At 37.5% G+C, this 19,828-nt stretch overlaps 3 protein-coding genes across 3 annotated transcripts; 2 read left to right on the plus strand and 1 right to left on the minus strand.

The window, feature by feature from the left end:
* Positions 1–2,877: 2,877 nt before the first annotated feature.
* Positions 2,878–10,875, plus strand: PHYBLDRAFT_183795 (C2H2-type zinc finger transcription factor; the record flags this gene model as incomplete). Its single annotated transcript, XM_018438835.1, has 16 exons — positions 2,878–3,183; positions 3,272–3,752; positions 3,941–4,269; positions 4,430–4,732; positions 4,803–4,859; positions 4,991–5,176; positions 5,252–5,290; positions 5,371–5,607; positions 5,694–5,942; positions 6,106–7,121; positions 7,556–8,600; positions 8,793–8,930; positions 8,984–9,046; positions 9,124–9,166; positions 9,410–9,514; positions 9,633–10,875. 16 exons carry the CDS (start codon positions 2,878–2,880, stop codon positions 10,562–10,564), a joined length of 5,529 nt encoding a protein of 1,842 aa, XP_018284748.1. The 3' UTR covers positions 10,565–10,875.
* A 393-nt stretch (positions 10,876–11,268) lies between these two features.
* On the plus strand, positions 11,269–13,041 carry PHYBLDRAFT_80577 (hypothetical protein). The gene is made up of 3 exons (XM_018443595.1): positions 11,269–11,989; positions 12,132–12,191; positions 12,436–13,041. The coding sequence occupies exons 1-3, from the start codon at positions 11,357–11,359 to the stop codon at positions 12,733–12,735; spliced, it is 993 nt and encodes a 330-aa protein (XP_018284749.1). The 5' UTR covers positions 11,269–11,356; the 3' UTR covers positions 12,736–13,041.
* Positions 13,042–17,101: 4,060 nt separating this feature from the next.
* PHYBLDRAFT_160567 (hypothetical protein) lies at positions 17,102–17,599 on the minus strand. Its single transcript, XM_018434203.1, has one exon. It carries the CDS (start codon positions 17,380–17,382, stop codon positions 17,209–17,211), a length of 174 nt encoding a protein of 57 aa, XP_018284750.1. The 5' UTR covers positions 17,383–17,599; the 3' UTR covers positions 17,102–17,208.
* Between the last annotated feature and the right edge of the window lie 2,229 nt (positions 17,600–19,828).

The following is a 19,828-nucleotide window of genomic DNA, read 5'->3' on the forward strand; positions in this document are numbered from 1 at the left end:
ATAAAAGAAATTATGTACGAAATTATTTACACACTTGTATTTTGGCAACTCCTTTTTCTTTCTTTCTTTTCTTCTTTGGTTTATGTTTAGTATGGATATCGATAACCAATTTGACCATAAGGTGTATTTGGTTGATATTGCTGCGCATAAGGCTGATAAGGTTGGTAATATTGAGGTTGAATTGCCAAACGATCGACATAACCAAGAGCTGGCTGTTGTGGGTAGCTGTATTGGTAATACGGAGAAGGTGTATAGCCATACTGTGGTTGTATCTGTGGCTGCACTTGTCCATAGGGTTGCGTTATGGGTATATATTGTTGTTGCTGGGGGTAAGCGTACTGGGGTTGGTAATATTGAGGTCTTTGATAGACCGCATACTGTACATTATATGGCTGCTGATTGTACGGTTGGATATAAGCCTGCTGCTGCTGCTGTTGGGCGTAGTTTGTATAATACGGTGCATATTGTGGAATTTGGGATATTTGTTGATTCCTCTGCTGTATAAGGTGCTGCTGATATTGGGCTACCTGTTGTTGCTGTTGTTGCTGCTGCTGCTGTAATAGCTGTAACTGCTGCATGTACTGCTGCTGCTGAAGTTGTTGCTGCTGCTGCTGCTGCTGCTGCTGTTTATTTGTCTGATGGTCTTTATATTTATATAGTCCATAAGCCAAAGCACCGGCTAACCCGGCATCTCTCCAAAATCGGGGTTTTTCATTATTTTCTTCTTCGTGGTTTTTCAAAAGAGCTTCTGTTCCAGCAAAAGCAGCCGCATTTAATAGTAGATCAGACTTGGTTTGTTGTACTGGCTGGTCCTGAGACTGAGTAAACTGTTGAACAACATTGGCAAGAAGAGCATTAGCCATGTTAAAGATTGGTTTGTTTGTTTGTTTGTTTTTTTATGTTTTTTGGAAAAGAAAGAGAGAGAGAAAAGAAAGCCACTCTGGATCTTTTTCGAACTAAAAAAAAAGGGAAATGGCTGTCTGTCTGTCTATCTGTCTGGACTAATGACCCATATAAAGTATATTGTTATTCTCTATACTGGTAAAACTGTACTGTATTGGGAACATTTGTCTTACACAAATGTATCACGTCAATTCTGGTCAGGCGTATACCCACTAGTTTTTTTTTTATATCTATGATGCTGAAACTGGTGTCCTAAGTGTGTCTGTGTGTGTGTATAGCAGGAGTAGGAGTCATTAGAGGTTGAGTTTTCATATAGCTCATATGTAATTGACAACTCTTGAAATCCTTGAGCCAAATGGTATCACTGCTTTTCCCATGACAACGAATGCTGTTGCATAAATCCGTAAACTGTTTTCTAATAAGTTTATTAATTTGGAGTAGTTATATATAAATAAATATGCTGTATTAAGTTGGTTTTATGTTTTTTGTTCAATGCATAAAAGGTACAATTATATGCTATATAATTGTGGTATATTAGCGGTAGACAAATGAATTTATTTATTTATTTTTGGATAAGTATATATCTGTACTTTTGTTTAAATATATATATATATATATATATCATAAAAAGAACTGACTATCACCTGCCTATTAAGAGTAGAATAATTTTGCTTGGTTCAAGTCTATGAAAGCCCTTTTAAGTTTAAGGAATAAGTATATAAATAAATGTTTCCAAAGATGTATTGTTGTGTGAAAATAAGCACACTGGGATTGAAGGTTTAAAGAGATATGTAGTCTTGATTTGACAGAATCTTGAGATTGTAATGACCATTAAGATATGTTTCTTTTTGTGTTTTTTGTGCCGAAATTGATTGATAAAACAGCAAGTTATTAATGAGGGATTAAATGGCGATATTGTAGTCGGTATTACTTAATGCCACTGTGTCACAGAAATGATTATAATTGAGGAGATTAATATCAAAAGAGCAATTTATAGATTATTGTCAACTGGATATAATTTTAGCCCAAAAACTAATATATGATAAAAGCATCAAAGATGAAACAGCAAGCAAAACAAGGTATTGATAGAAAATGAGTTGATAAACCTGAGAAAAGATCAAAATTCTCATACACAACAAACAAACAAACAAACAAACAAACTGTGTTCAAATAGAACAGAACAGGGTAGGTCTCCTAAACGGTGTGCTAAGCAAAAAATCATATGTTCAATAAGCTTATATAGAATAATAATAATAAAGAAAGGGGAGATTCCGTTTCTTATAGTTTTTTAGTCAATAGGCACAAAAATACAATACAATAAAGTATAAATATTGGTTGATTAACAAATAGTATATTATTCTTTATCATCAGTATGTTTGAATTTCTTTAAAGGAAAGGATATTTATAATATATAATAAAAAATGCATAATTTAATATCAATATTGGTGATTATTATTTTCTGACAAGATTCTATTCGATTAATATATGGTGTCGATTGCGCATTTAATAGAAATCTTATACGTGTTAAGATTCAACACGGGCCTTTTTATCGATTTGATGGGAAGAATTGTATTCTTTTAATCATTTATGGAACAATCGAAAATGAAAAATAAAGATTTTCAGCTGTTATATATAATAGAATAGAATAAACCCCCCCAAAAAGACAAGCTTCTCTTATTTCCCATCTTTTTTTTTTTAAAGAAAAAAAAAAGTCTCAGCCCACTCCACCCCACTTTATGTTTCCTTTTTTGAAACATTGAATATTCCAAAAATAAAGACAGAGAATGAATGATAAAGCAACAAGTATTATAATAATAATTAAACTCATTAGAAGCCCTCTTACTCTTTCTTTCTCTTTATCTTTACCAATTCATTTGCCCAATACAACTATTCTCCTTCTTTTGATAAGCATAAAAGAGATATATAGATCTATAGACAGGCACCCACAGATATACATACAAGGGTCTTTGAGCTATGGACGATACACTCGACGATATCCTACGACTGCTGAGCCAGATTGAGCATAACCAACCCCTCACATTCATTTTCGACTCCCCTCAGCTTACACCCATCCATGATGCCTTGAGACGAATAGCAGACCAAAAGTCAAAGAGCCTGGCTACCTCCTATGGATTTTATTCTGACCAAACCCCACCTCCTGATGAGAATGATAACGAGGATCAATACTCCCGGATTTCATCTCAATATACCTTGGCCCCACCCACAGACAAACCAGAATCTTTTGTTTCTTGTCAATCATTGGATGGTATCTCTGAACAGGTACCCTTTTCTCTCTCTTCAAAAGAGCTGGAAAAAAGTATATTTAAATCCATACTCACTTTACTGGTCTTTTTTTTTTGTCTTATAGGCATGTTCATGTGCAGAGGAGGTTACGCGAGTTTCAAGGGCAATCTCCCAGGGTAGACTAGACCAACGCTTATTACATTGCCCTTTTCACTCGGTGTCACAATTCACATGTGCTTACAACACTATGGCGGAACACTTGGAACAAGTTGTTCTGGACATCATCAATAGTCTCACCGATACATGCCATCATGAAACAACACTTGTCGAAAGGCATAAAAATGACCAAGTCCTTCTTCCTACCGGACATCTAAAAGGTGCCTGGCTTCGGCTGGCATGTCATGTCAATAAACTTTCACTTGATTATCAGAATACCGTTAAACAGGTTACACGTGTTTCACAAGCAGCACAAGCAGCACAAGCAGCATTAGCAACAGCGGAAAGGGCGGCGACCGAGACAACATTGTTGTCTGGGAATTTTTTGAACTCTGTTGATCAAAAACTACAAAATAACTTTGGGACTCTTCAATCCACCAGCACTACAGGTAAATCTATTAGTTTAATTTAATTTAATTTAATTTAATTTAATTTGATACAAAATTCATGCACAAGTTCTTTACAGCTTAAGGATTACTATTACTATAAAAATTATTGCTTTTTTTTTGTAATTGAATATTACAACTTGCAACTCTTTTATTGTTATTTATTTTCTTATGACTATTTTTGGATCTAGCATTATTATTTCCCAACAGCAATAAGAGTAACTATAATAATTCTCATGTGGCTGAAAATCGAAAAGACTTTCACGAGCTTGGAACTAAAAAGACAAAGGACGATAACAGTAACAATGATGATGATGAGTATCGCAGTCTGGCTGAAGAAATCAATTTTTTGGCGTCCAGTATTACAACAGATGTGACGGCAATGACCGACAATATCCGGGCATTTGAGTCCTCCGATGGTGGTGATGAGTCCAATCAAAAGTCTTCTCTTGGTTCTCTTTCTTCAGTTCGGAAAGGAGAATTCTTTAACAAGAGAACAATCAACACAATGGCAGATCAGGTAACACGAATACAATCTGAGCTGAAACCAACACATAAATATATATCAGAATCTAGTCTAAACTAGAGTATACTAAATTAGACTGGGCTAGACTATAGACTATAGACTAGAGTAAGACGTAAAAAAAATTTACCATTTTTTTTTGTTTTGTTTTGAATAGCTTGAGAATATTACAAATAAAGTCACACGGGTAGCACCCAAGATATGTATCCAAAAAGAACTGGATCATTATCAAACTCCCCATACAGGCGAGACCTGGAAAGATTTGACGGATGACACGAGCCAGATGACATTAGCAGAAGCAGCAGAAGCAGCAGGAGCAGCAGGAGCAGCAGGAGCAGCAGGAGCAGCAGGAGCAGCAGGAGCAGCAGGAGCAGCAGGAGCAAAAGCAAGTCTGACGCTTCAGATGAAAGATATCGTACGAGTATCTAGAGCAATTGCAAACGGTGATCTTTCACAAAAGGTAATAGCCAAAAAAAAAGTGGTGTCAGGAATTAAAAAAGAAGAGATATATGTGTGTATCTGCATTTCAGGTCACTGTAGATGTGTGCGATGAATTATTCGATCTCAAATCTACGATCAATACAATGGTGAGCCAAAAATAAATAAATACATAGTAGAAATTTAGATATTAGTCATCATTGATATTATTATTATTACTATTATTATTATAAATAAATAAAATTTTAAAATTGAAACAAAATGTTGATATTTTGTATAGGTCGATGCACTGAGAACATGGACAGGTGAATTGACAAGGGTCACAAAAGAAGTTGGTGCACAAGGCGGTTTAGACTCCAGATTGGAGGTTGTCGATGTCAACACAAAGGCTGACAGCCTAACAACACACCTCTGGGATCCACCAGTCTATTCAAAACCAGTAGTTCAAAAGAACCTGACCGAAGCAGTAAATTCAAAACATCTACATAGAGTATTACATTATGTTCTAATATAATATAATTTAATTTAATACAATATATAGGTTACTGTAGATGTTCGAGGAGAGATTGCAGAATTAAAGGTAAGAAAAGTAGATACATAAGCAAAATAATCCATGTTTCTATGGTTACTAAATACTTTCTTGGGCTTGTTGTTATCAAGGAAACCATGAATAAAATGGTTGATCAACTCCATATGTTTTCGGCAAAGTCTCAATCTCGAAACAAGGTTAACAATACTGATGACGAAAGAACTGCCGAAAATCCAAAGACTACAGCCTCAGACTATGTTGTACTAAACATACCAAACGATGATAATAATGACTATGATTACGATTATGGTTATGGTTATGGTTATGATGAAATAAGTATAGGATCGACAGGAAAAACTGCAGTTGAAGTAAGTAAATAAAATAAAAGATAAAAAATTTAAAAATAAAGGATAATCTAATCGGGATTTTAGCATCTAACACTTATGCATACAAGATGTCATTGTTTGCTAAAGAGGTGACACGCGTGGCTAGGCGGGTGCACAGTAAAGGTCGACTTGGCAGACAGGCAATTGTTCAAGGTGTAGACGGCATGTGGAAAGAACTAGCAGAAAATGTGAACATGATTACAGGCAATCTGACAAGCCAGATAAAGACCATCACAGCCATCACAACCTCAGCTGTTCACGGAGATCTGTCTCGAAAGATTTCAGATGAAGTACGATGTGAGATTATGCAACTCAAGGTAAGACAGCCAGAATATCTATTTTAATAATAAACATTAGCTAGAAAGGACAATAGCTATACTTTTACCTAAAATATATATATATATATATATAATATAGTATAATATAGTTTATCCGATACAATACAATACAATAAAAAAAAATAAAAATAAAAAATGTTAGGATACATTGAATGCCATGATGGCCCAACTACGGGCATTTGCATCCGAAGTAACCCGCGTAGCCCTTGATGTTAACACAAAAGACGTATTACAGAAAACCAAACGGCCAACCGAGACATATTGCAGAGTCTGGAAACGAATACTTGCGGACATCAATACTTTGGCAGTCAACCTATCCACTCAACTCAAGCTATTTTCCCAAGATTCTGCGTTTCCAAACAGACCATTTGAAGTAGGAGTAGAAAGAGGGCCAAGAGTTGGAGGAGTAGGGGTAGAAAGAGGAATTAGAGGATTAGGATTAGGATTAGGTTTGGGAGTAGGAGGAATACGAGGAAACACTGGTGAAATCGACAGCATGAAGACCAAGATCAATCAGATGGTCCAGTCTTTACTCGACTCTCTGCACCGCAATACATGTGCCAGAGAAGCGGCCGAGCTGGCAAACAAGAGCAAGAGCGACTTCTTAGCAAACATGAGCCACGAGATCCGGACACCAATGAACGGAATCATCGGTATGACGACAATGGTGCTCGAAACAGACCTAAAGCCGAGCCAGCGCGAACAACTGTCGATTGTAAAGTCACTCGCGCTTGAGCTGCTGGTGATCATCAATGACATCCTGGACATCTCCAAGATCGAGTCTGGCCAATTGACGATTGGTGCCACACCGTTTTCTCTACGGGCCAGTTTGTTTGGACTGATCAAGAGTCTGGCTTACAAGGGAAAGGACAAGGCCAGTCCTGAGGTCGAGGTCTTTTATGAGGTCGACCAGCAGACACCGGACTGGATGGTCGGCGATTGCCAGAAACTCGTCCAGGCCTTGACGAACCTGATCAAGAATGCGTTCAAGTTTACGTCCAAAGGACAGGTCTGTCTAAAGATCCGTCCCCTAGCACGACGACAAGATGACCAGGTGGCGGTACTGGAATTCTGTGTTAGTGACACTGGAATTGGAATATCAGCAGATAAGCTTGCAGGTATATTTGATATGTTTAGTCAGGTCGACAGCAGTTCTACGTAAGTTTCTTTGTCATTATTTTTTTTTATTTTATTTTTAATCCCACATCATTACTATACATCCCCAAAAATAATAGAAAAGGTCAACTGGGATAGAATGGTATAGAATCGAATTGAAACGAATTGAATGTAATTTAATGTGTGTGTGTAAGAGAGAGAAGAAACAATAAGTAGTCATGACAACAACAACAAGAACAAGAAGAATAAGAATAACAAGAAGGATAATTGTGGGGGTGGTTTAAAGATTATCCATTATCCATTCAACCGAACAATCATTTATTATCCATTCATTACCATATCTTTTTTTTTATTTCTTTTTTTGGTTATTTTATCCAATTAACCTTTTTATACTTTATTGTGCGCTCTCTAACTCATGCACACACACACAAATTGTCCTTATTTATTTATGTATATATATATATATATATATATAGCCGTAAATATGGTGGTACTGGATTGGGCTTGTCGATCAGCAAACGTCTTATTGAGGCCATGGGAGGAACAATTTGGGTTAATTCTGAGCCCGGGGTGGGGTCTCGGTTCTATTTTCAGGTCCCATTTCAACTAGGCGATCCAAGTCAAGAGTGGAGTTTGCCGGACCAGCGCACAGCCCGGCGCATCCTGTACATACAGAAGCAGCACAAAGAAAAAGAAGAAGAAGAGGAAGAAGAAAGAGCCGAGGGAGAGCGGGCGATGATGGTGCACCAATGCGGACGTCTAAACACAACCGTGATCTGCGGACTGCTAAGCCCCTTTACTAATGATGATATTTCTAATACTGCTGCTCTTTGTGGTGCTGGTACTGGTACTGACACCGATATTGGTGGTACTACCATTAATACTTCTGCTAGTCGTGGTACTGGTGATATAAATGATATACGGGTGATAAAAAATTCCGAGACGAACAATTCGGTTTCCCTTTTCCTTGATTACCAAGATAATGAAAGAAATAAGAAAAATCATAGTCAAGACGAATGGGCCTTTGACGGGGTGATCGTCGACAGCGTGGATCTGGTGACACATATGCGTGGATTGGATCGGATCCGCCGCCACACGCCCATTCTGGTTGTATCGCCGACTCTGGAACGCCTGGACATCAAGCAGTGTGCGGGCCTGGGTATTGAAGCCTGTCTTCACAGAATCCATGAATTTGCCAGTCTTGGAACGGCGCTTGAGATACTGTTTAGTAATTCAAGTGTGGGGGTGTCTCCTATTGAACCTCTTAATATTGACAGCGTTAATCATGACAATAATAAGGCAACGGATGTCATGAAGGATAAAGAGAAATTGGGGATGACCGAGAGACGAAAACTGTCTGTCTTGCTTGTCGAAGATAATCTGATCAACCAAAAGGTGGCCGTCCGTATGCTAGAGAAAGCCAAACATCGGGTCACGGTTGCCCAGAATGGAAGAGAGGCTGTCGATCTTCATGCGAACAGTAGCAGCAGTAGATTTGATGTCGTGCTGATGGATATCCAGGTAAGGAAAATTTTAAAGAAACAACCAAAGAGCGTAAAATAAAATAAAGAAAAAGAACAGAAGGGGAAAGAGGAGGAGAGGACTTCTTTTCTGTTAATTTATTATTTCTATTATACCTTTCTTTTATTTACTAATTGCTTTTACTATTATTTTCTGCAATGACCCTGCTATTTTAATTATCGATAATTTTAGATGCCGGTAATGGGAGGGTTCGAAGCTACCGAATTGATCCGGAAACGTGAGGGCGAAACACACACCCGAGTGCCGATCATTGCTCTCACAGCACATGCCATGATCGGCGATAGGGAGAAATGCCTAGCCCATGGGATGGTTAGTTTGACTTGCTCTGGAGATCATGTGTAATAACTAAATGATTTTTGTAGGATGACCATGTCAGCAAGCCTATTAGACTTCAAGATCTTTTATCAGCAATTGATCGATTCTGTGTATAAAAAATAATAATAATAATAAAAATAAATTTATAATTAGAGAGAGAGAGAAATATATATATATAGATAGATAGATAGATGGATGGATGGATGGATGGGTTGACGATCGTTTTAGGGGTAAAAAAGCGCCGTTTCAAGGGCCGCCCTTTTATAATAATAATAATAGTTTTTTTTTTATCCATCCCTTTTCCTATCCTGTTTGTGGCCTAGGCTTATCCGCTGGCTAATATATATATATATATATTATTATTTTATTTTATTTGAATACTCTTCTTCTTGTTCTTGTTCTTCTTCTTCCTTCTTTCTTTCTTTTTCTACTTTACTTTACTTTACTTTACTTTATAATTGCCATGTCTTTAGCTCCAGAAAAACCAAGCTTACCCTCTATTCAGTTCTTACTGCAACAAGACGCCTGTCTGCCAAGTCCAATTCCGGGTTCAGGTTCAGGTTCAGGTTCATGTTCAGGTAATAAAAAGGATACACTTCTTTATTTCTTATATATTAAATAACCAAATAAAAACAAAATGTCACCCTTTTGCTACTCTTGGCTTGCTGTTGTATTAAACCCACATAACAATTACAGTAGGTGGAAAGAGGACACCTGCTCAGAGACATCAAGCCAGTCGCAGCTTCAGTGGATTGAGTAGCCTACCTAGCGAACTACAGAACCTGTCTCTTCAGCAACCCTATCTCGACAGTGCTTGGGGACATGCTCCATCAGTGCCACAACTGCCACAACTACCACCACTACCAATATCGTCCTCACTCAATAGACCCGTTTTGCCCCCCGCCCTTCCCGCCCTTCCGCCCGTCACACACACACACAATCATCCCACTCATTCCACCCATTCCACCCATTCCACTCATCACGATCACTTGACTGCTCTTGCCAGTAGACGGCCGCCGGGCGCCAGTCATGGCCGGTCATTTTCCGACCATTCACTCTTCACCCGACCCTCACACCAGACTCACCGTAGAGCAGCCTCTGCAAACACTGCCGACATTTATCAAAAGCCTTATCCTATTCGCCCATACACCACCACAACAACAACAGCAACAACAGCAAACACAAATACATTCAATAGCATCAATAACATTAATATCAATACACCTTCGACTATCAGCAGTGCTGGATCCTGCTCTCCGTCCGATCAAAGTCATCTTACCCCTCTATCCCCACACCAGGGTTTGTTTGATGCCCTAAACATGCAGGAAAAAAAGCCAGCAGACACAGAAGAAGAGTCTCTGGGCCGTTACTGCTGCACCTTTTGTCACAAAAAGTTCTCCAGACCATCCTCACTTCGCATCCACACATATTCTCACACAGGCGAAAAGCCGTTTGTATGCACCGAAGAAAACTGCGGTCGTAAATTCAGTGTCCAGAGTAACATGCGGCGACATCTCCGAGTTCACCGTCTTGGCAAATCTACAAAGCCCATTCCTACCACCACAAGCAATATTAGTACTGCCATTACCACTACTAATGCTGTTATTACTTCTGCTACCACTAGTTAAAAAAAAACACGCATATTTTTTTTTGCATCATCCTCTTCCCTCTCTCTCTTTCTCTCTCTCTCATTATATATTTTTGTGTGCGTGTATATGTATGTACGCATGTATGTCTTTACTTCCTTACATACATACATACATACATACACCTTTATATTTATATATTTATATATATTTATCCTTTCTCTATACTTTCACTATCATCTTTACTTTTTTATTTTTCTTTCTCTTTTATAAATCATCTCCTGTATATTCCGGACACTTCTTGTACACTCTTATAATAAACAATGACCAAACATATTCTCACTCTATAAACAAATATTATGTAAAAAAAAAAATACAAAAGGCTCTAAAAGACTTGAGAAACGTATTAAAAATGAATGATGATTATGATTATGAAGAAGAGTATTTTAAAACATATATATAAATTATTAATATAGAAAAGGATAAGTTAGTCTGAATTTGCTTCTTTTCTTTTCTTGCTTTGATAGGACCTCATAAATGCCAAGTTCAAATCCAAGCTTTTTTTAATTTCTTCTTTTGTTTCTATTTTAAATATCTCCTTTTGGTTTTTTTTTGTGACGTAGGATTCAAATCCAGGTTCATTTATTTTATTTTATTTTAATATATATATATATTATTTTACTATTTCTAGTGGCCAAACTTTTTAGTTTTTCTATGAACGGATCATTTTCCTTCTTCTTCTGTATAAAATAAATATAAATAAATATATATAAAACAAAGATAGGTCTCTTTAAACAACACCAAAAAGAATAGCAACCAACAAACGAATAAATAATGACCGGCCATAACCCTTTTACTGACAACCCCTGGGAAGGAAACACCACAACCACAACCACCACAACCACTCGTCAAGTGAATGCATACGAAGACCAGCCTCAGACCACTAATAACGCCTGGGCCCCTCCTTTACCCACCTCTCCCCGTCCTCCTCCTCCGATTCCTGCACGTATGCCTTCTCCTTCTGCCTATCATACAACTACAACAACCACAGAAGTCGTTGGTCAGCCAACTAATGCCTATACTTCTACTGGCTGGCAAGAGTCCAACAAGACAGAGTCTGCCTATGATTCTTCATGGGACGGTGCCGTAACCAGCAGCAATAAGTCTGCTGCTCATACACCTGCACCTGCACCTGCCGTTGTACACGATGCCTATCAATATTCGGGAACGCCATATGGAAACCAGGACTTTTCTACTACATCAAACGCCTATGGCAACACTGACCAAGCCCCTTCGCCTCAACTTACCTCTACAACACCAGTTCCAGCAAAAGCCGAATCCAAGGCTGGTGTTCTTCCACCAAAATTCGGTACCGACCGTAACCCTTCTAAGCGCAGAGTACTCTTGCGTTTCCTACAGTTCATCTCTGCTATTGGCTCGGTTGGTTTTGCCGCCGGTGCCTCTCCCGTAAGTTTTGAGCAACAACAACAACAACAACAACGACATCTTATATATATATACTATTCATAAACTATGTATAACATGTAACATAAGAAGAAGACGAAAAGTATACCATAAATATAGGTAGTAACTTTTCTCCTTTCTTTAGTTTGCTGGTGTAGATGTACCTCTGTCAAGTGCTGCTTGCTTGTATTTCCTATATGCTGTCGTAAGTTCATAAAATAAAATAGAAAACATCATATATATATATATATATATATATATGTATATAAGCCCCCACCTATCGATATATCTATCTATCTATCTATCTATATATATTTCTTTTTCCCCTTATTATGATTTTATATATATATATATGCGCGTGTGTGTGTGTGTGTGTATACTGTGTGTGTGTGAGACTTTATTGAAACTAAGCCTTGATTTTGTGCATTGTTTTATTCCTTTAATTATAGGCCATTGTTTCAATCATCTGGTCAGGGTTCCATTTGATCTACTTCTTGTTGCGTCGCGTGTCTAGTCGTCAAAAGATGAATCGGCCATTGATGACCGGGCTTGATCTTCTGCTGGCTATCATGTGGGGTATTGGAGTGATAGTGGAGGTTGTCAAGTACAGATGTTCTCCGGGCGGATATAACCATTGGTGTGACTTTTACAATGTCAGCATCTTCTGGGGCTTCTTTTCACTTGCTTTATTCATTGTCGCCACAGGATGGGACTTTGTGGGTGCGTGCGTAATGCGAAAGAGACACTAAGGCTTATAATTTTCTTTTTTTTTCTTTTCTTTTTTGAATGAGAAAAGAAGTAAAAGAAGTAAAAGAAAGAAAGAGAGGGATTTGGGGCTAAAGATGGCCTAATAAGAAGAGTCTTTTAATTTTTTTTCCCTATTTTATTTCTACCACACCTTTCTTATCCTTCTTCTTTATTCCCTTTAATATAATCATATACTTCTTCCATACACCACACCTCAACCCTTCCAATATCAATGAACCCAAAAATCTTATTACCACTCTTAATAAATATATAATATACACATGTGTAACTCGGCTTACTATACATTTAAATCTATAAAGAATGAATAAGATAAATAATGAGTGTAAAGGAGTGAAATATATAGTCATAAGAATATTTCATTCTCCTTACCAAAAAAAAACCGTTATGTCTGTTTTAAGCACTGAGTTCCGATTGGCAGGGTCCAGGCGCAATGCACGTGTAGAAGAACTGATTTACACCGTTCAACAATAACGCCTTTTTTTATTATTATTATTATATATTTTGTATATTCATTAATACATACAATCCATACCTTTTACATCAATACCCTTTGGTCATTTAATTCAATGGCAACCCTTCCTTCATATGAATTCGACTCAACTCCAACTCCAAAGGAAGCCGAAACTCTAGTCAAACGCATGTCGACCAGTCTCCAACTTTCTGATCATTTGCCCGGTGGGCTTGAAACAAAAGAAGACAAGTTTATCAAGATCGCCACATTTTCTCTTCAGAATTACCTAAAGGTAAGAGACTTTAGCAAAAAAAAAAAAAAAGAAAAGAAAAGAAAACTCATTTTTATATTATTTCATTTCATTTCATTCCGGTTCAATTCATATGTAACTTTTTTTTTCTATTTTATTTTCTGTTGGTCAAAAAGGAAACCAAATTTGCTTCCGAGTTTCTTGAAGGCGGAGGCCTCAAATCCCTCTGTATGCTTATCAACAATGCCAACGGAAACACACTTGCCTACGCCCTAAACTCTTTGACTTCATTAATGAGCCATAATGTTGAATGGGTTACACTCACAGACGATTTTGTTGCTACGATTGCTCATCGGGTTGTTAATGAGACACTCGTTACCATCTGTCGACCTGCAACTGCGATTCTCATCAAGATCGTTGCTGCAGATCAGGCAACTCAACAAACTACAACGACAACGACGTTATCAGGAGAAACAGTAGCAGCAAAAGAATCATCAGTATCGTCATTGGGTTCTTGTGGATATCCAACTCTTTACAAGGCACTCGAGCGAGAACCAAATCTTTTGGCTGTTCTTGTCCGACGTCTTCAGAGTCCAGACTATGCCTTGAGCTTAAATAGTCTTACGCTCTTGACAGTCATGTTGAAATATGTCAAGGATGAAGACCAAAGTGAGTTACTTGATGCATTGGAACAGCTTAACATTGGAAAGCATATTGTGGTAAGTATTTTACATTACATTACATTAAATTAGACTTTATTTTTATACCATGATTTATTTATTTTATTGGTTCCTGGAATGTCTATTTAACACGGACATCTAGCTAATATATATATATATCTTCTTTAATAAGCCAAAAGGACTAATACTTATAATTATCATGTATTTTTTTTTAGCCATTGATGAATAATCATCCTTCAGACGAACTCAAAGAACAATTGCTCGAATACCAGACTGCGACTATTCAGAATGTCAACAAACGGCGCAACATTCCTGTGTCGATGAGCAATCCACGCCACGCAAAGATCCTCCTGAGTATCTTTGAAGCAGCTGCCATCAAAGATATCCAAGTTCCCGGTGCACGTAAATGGAAAAAGATTGGATTTTCGGTAATAATCATCATACTAACACCAACACCAACACTAACCCTAATACTTGTGATAATATTAATGAGATCAAGAGTAAATGTTAAAGTATTGATACCAGCACCAGCACCAGCACCAACACCAACACCAACAATAATAAAACCAAATTCATCTAAGCAAACAACAGACTTCTTTAGATATTAATTTCTTTCTTATATGTCTTTATATTGGTTTTTGATTTTTATATTTTGTTTTGATTTTTTTTTAACAAATTCCATATTTTATTTTAGACAGAAGTACCTCAAAGAGAATTTTCTCGTATGGGATTATTTGGACTTGAGAAGATGCATACATTTGCGGTTGGAAATGGAGACATGTTTTCAAAGGTAAAGAAATAAATAATAAAACTTCCCTTGATTTCTCTTGATTTACCTATCTATTGATTATTTCATTAATATATGTATATATTATATTAATTAACGCTTCTTTTAATGCGTGGGTGATGGTACTGTCTTAGATTATTTTGGAACAAGTCCATCGTCCAGAAGGCAAACGATGTCCATTTGCCAAGGCTAGTCTTGAAGTATCTGATCTTTTGTGCAGTCATTGGAATATAAACCCAGGATGTAAAGTTTTATTAGACCCAAACGACATAAAAAAAATTACAATAATATATATATATATATATATCTAATATAATACAATACAATATAATACAATATAACTCTACGCATTATAGATATTGCGGCAGAATTCGATCAATTGCTACTCCACTTTGATCATATCCAGGCCACCACTCTCCAATGCTTTTATCGCATCTTTCGAGACATGGAGGCCACGGCTGCAGACTTTTCCAAAGTGTCGGCCCTGGTTCGCAGCCAGCTGCGGTCGGTGCTCAAGAGCGAGGGTGTAAAAGAAGTGTCTGAATTCGACCGCCTGATGCTTGGTACTCCTTATCAAGTCATCAGAGACCGTCGACTCAAGGAACTAGAATGGGCTGATGATCTTTTAGGCCGTGAAGCTATCCGGTAATAAAATAAAATAAATAAATATAAATGAATTAATCAATTTTCTGCTTATAGGAATTTGAGAGCTCGTCTAAACAAGCAATCGTATGAATTCATCAAAAAACAACGAATCAGTTGTTTACTAAAAGGTGCCTGGTTCCCTGCACCAAACCCCTTCCGTGGCGCTGTCTTGTCGGCAGCAGGAACAAATGGTGGATCTGTCAATTCAAATTCAAATAACAATAGTATCAACGGCAACACTATCAACTATAACTATATCAATGGCAATAGTAGTGGCAATGGAAATATGAACGGCAATATTATCAATAATAATAATAATAATAACAACACCAACAACAATAACACTAATAATAATAATACTTCACCACTCAATATAATGACACCTACTCTCGGTTCAGGTTCGGTCAATGGCAACCGAAGATGGCGCTACTACAAACTCAGCACGTCCAAGAAATCTTTGCAGTACGGCGATTTTGCAGAAAAGATCGCTCCTGTGCTCAAGAGCTACGACCGGCTGACAAACAAGATTGATCTGGCGCTGGTGACCGAAATCAAGTCAACGCCGTCAAAATACGGCAGCAACCATTCGGGATCTCCCTTGTCGCCTTCGATTACACCTACCATGATGATGGCGATGTCTAATAATCATATTTCTGCTGATACTACAGCCACAATAGCGACGATGGCATCGACTATGGGTGTATCTTCAACAGCAGCAGTAGTTGCAGCAGCGGCAGCGGCAGCGGCGGCGGCCGCAGCATCATCATCATCAACATCAGCATCAGTGACTGGTACAGGGTCAACGATAGCGTCAGGGTCAACGGGAAATGGGATCGGAGGCATGAATCCTAATACCATCATCAATGCCAACAATAGCCTTGGTAGTAGTATAAGCAATAGTTCGTCTGGCTTGATCGGTGGTTCTTCTTCTACCTATTCGTCATCTTCGTATTCTTCGTACTCCCCCCCTCTGTCGTTTGGACTCTTTTCTGACAACAACCTGCTGCTGGCTGAGTTTTTGTGCGGCTCGACGGCTCAGGTGTCAGAATGGAAAGACGGCTTTAGTATGCTGCTCGACAAAGGAATCACCAGCAAAGACACGGCAGCCTATCTGCACTCTCTGACCGAAATCGGCGTCAAGGTCAAGCTGTTGCAGATTGCCGGAGACCGGGTTGAGGTTCCTCATGGTACTCTGGAAGTACCACCGGTTCCAGTTGGATTAGGTTCAGGATTCTTTTATGATGTCTAAAAAAAAGCAGACAAACAAACAAACAGAGTATGGTGATGTTAAAGAAGAACAAGACAATTTTTATTTAAAATATTATATATAAAAGATATTCATACTTGACACAATTACACACACACAACTACGCACTCCATATACTTACACTTACACTTACACTTACACTTACACTTGCACACAGCACAACACAGCACAACACAATTACTTGCTTCTTCCCACAATTCATTACATTCAATTCATTTATAATTATTACAGTCTCGTCTATTTATTTATTTATTTATTTATTTATTTAAAAATAACAAAATACTTGATGAAGAGAAGAAGAAGAAGAAGAAGAAAAAAGAAGGTTTTATTGTTATGGTTATTGTTGTTGTTGTTGTTGTTGTTGATGTATTTTTTTATGGGACCCGTGATTTAATAGCGATCTTTTGAATAAGATCTGCGGCGTCTGTCAGAGTATCTTTCAGGTGATCGATAACGGCTCGAACGTCCTGATCCTCCTGCTGTTGCTGCTGCTGGGCTTGAACGTCTGGGACTACGGCTCCGTCGACGTGAACTGTGACGAGATTCATTGTCGTGACGATGACTTGTACTAGCTGAGCTTGATGTACTGCTCTTGTAAGGCTCGTACTCTCCAAATTCATTACGTTTCCTTCGCACACCACTCTCTCTACGGGAGTCTCTATCGGGACTTGTCGAACGAGTACGGTGGTGGCGACCACTTGAGCGTGAACGATGATCTCTATCTCTATCTCTATCTCTATGTCTGTCTCTGTCTCTGTCTCTGTCTCTTTCTCTTTCTCTTTCTCGACTTCTATCCCGGTCTCTATCTCTACGATCGTCACTTCCATATGAATCACCCTTTGAATCACTAATACAACATTATTATTATTATTATCTTTATTTGCCCTCTCTCTCTCTCTTTAATTATCTACTTATATATATATATATGTATGTATATATATATAGGTGTTTACCTTGCATTTTCACGAATTTCTCGATCATGATCTTCCAGTTTTTGAACAAGATCTCTTGCAATTGGCACAGGAATACGTGGGAGCATAGTTCCTTGGAACTTTTGTTCCAGAATAAGCATACGAATCAATTTGCCAATTGTCCTTAGAGAAAATAATAATAAAAATAAAATAAAATGAGAACCAACCAAAATAAAAGTAAAAAAAAAAAAAAATTGTATTAGTTTTTTTCTTCTTCTTTCATACATACGACTTTTGTGGTTTTGGTCCGCCTGTCAGATCAATCTCCTCCTCATCCTCTAGGTAATATTGGAACCAATCCCATAATTGAGCTGGAACACAAACGTATCTCAAATAGAGAAATCCGACGGCACGAATATAACTTTACCATTATAATGATTATTAGATATAGATATAGTTGATTTTGTTGTTAATGTTAATGTTGTTGTTGTGACTTACGGAGAATCAGGATGATCAACGAGATTTTCGATTTGCTTGATAGTTAGACGCAAAGTCCACAGTTTGTAAAGACAGCAGTAAGCAGTCGATGGGTTTGTACCCTTGAGAAAAGGAGCTAAAGAATATTATTATTATTATTATTATTATTAAGAACATGTCTTTTTTTTTCTTTTTTTTTTCTTTAATGAACTATAATAAACTTACATAGATTGTAAACTAATATATATATACAGCACATATCAAGATGTATTGTACATAGTGTGTGTAGATGTGTAGATGTGTAGATGTGTAGATGTGTATATAAAGGTGTCAGTCCAACTCACTATGCACTGTTTTATATTTGGGATAAAATACAATAATCCCTTTCGACAAACCTTTCAGGATAAAGGAGAAAAATGAAAGCAGACGATTGTACCTTCGTTGTATATTTCATCCACAATTTCATGAAACGTTTTTTTCTCACTAACATTTTGTAAAAATAAATAAATACAAAGATTCAAAGTAAACAAACAAAATATATATCTTTTATATATGCATACAAAGTAAAGGAGTCCATCAATGCAGCGCTTTAGTTATTTTTTTTTTCTTTTCTTTTTGAACGCGAGATGTATGCTTCGGTTTACAAGCCAAAGAAAGAAAAAAAAAGAGAAAAAGAAAAAAAATTAAAAAAAAAATTAATTAAGAAACTTACTAGAGCGATTTGAAGTAAGGAGAAGCAAGAATGTTCTGGTAAATTATGGCATTCAAGTTCATAGTAGATTCATTCCCCCATGTCTCTAATTTGTTTCCTTGGGCGCCAGTGGTACTCATGATGAACAAAGAAGAAAAGAAAACAAAGAAGAAAAGACGTGTTTCTCTAAATAAATAAAAATAAGCAGTAACAGAAGAAAAGGTAAAAGTAGAAGAAGAAGTAGAAGAAGTAGAAGTAGAAAGTGAAAGAGAGAGAGAGAGAAAGAAAGACAGAGAAAAACAATGGGCGGAAAGAAAAGAGAAAAAAAATGGTAATGATTGATACACGTGACCTTTGCCCAAAGTTATACTTTTTATTTATATATATATACAAGTATATTGTTTTAATAAAAGTAATAATGGATGTATTCATAGACTGGGCAAAGCAACAGGGTATCGAGTCTCCTGATGTAGCTGTCCAAAAGACAGCTTGGGCAGGAAATGGATTAGTTATTACCAAACCTCACGATAATGATCATCTTTCAGCCTTGGTCCACATTCCTTACACTCTGCTCATCACTGCTCCTCAAATCCTATCCCGATCTGATAGTCCGATCTTCAGAGACACTGTCCGACAACTCTTTAGTGATTTGACAACAGATCCCAATCTGACAGACGATTCGCCAATTCGACCTGAGAATGAGCGCCTGTGCTTGCGACTGTTCCTTGTGTTTGAGAAATATGTTGCGTCAACTTCGCTCTGGAAACCTTATATTGACATCTTACCGACCCTGGAGTCCTTGCGCCAGACCCATGTTTTGTTGATGGACGAAGACCAGGTACTCCAAGGGACCCAATTGGCCAATTCTGTGTATTCTAAGCGGCTCAGTCTGGAACAAGAGCTCAATAGACTTCA

Source organism: Phycomyces blakesleeanus, assembly GCF_001638985.1.
Source record: "Phycomyces blakesleeanus NRRL 1555(-) unplaced genomic scaffold PHYBLscaffold_34, whole genome shotgun sequence".
In the NCBI taxonomy this organism is placed as follows: Eukaryota; Fungi; Mucoromycota; class Mucoromycetes; order Mucorales; family Phycomycetaceae; genus Phycomyces; species Phycomyces blakesleeanus.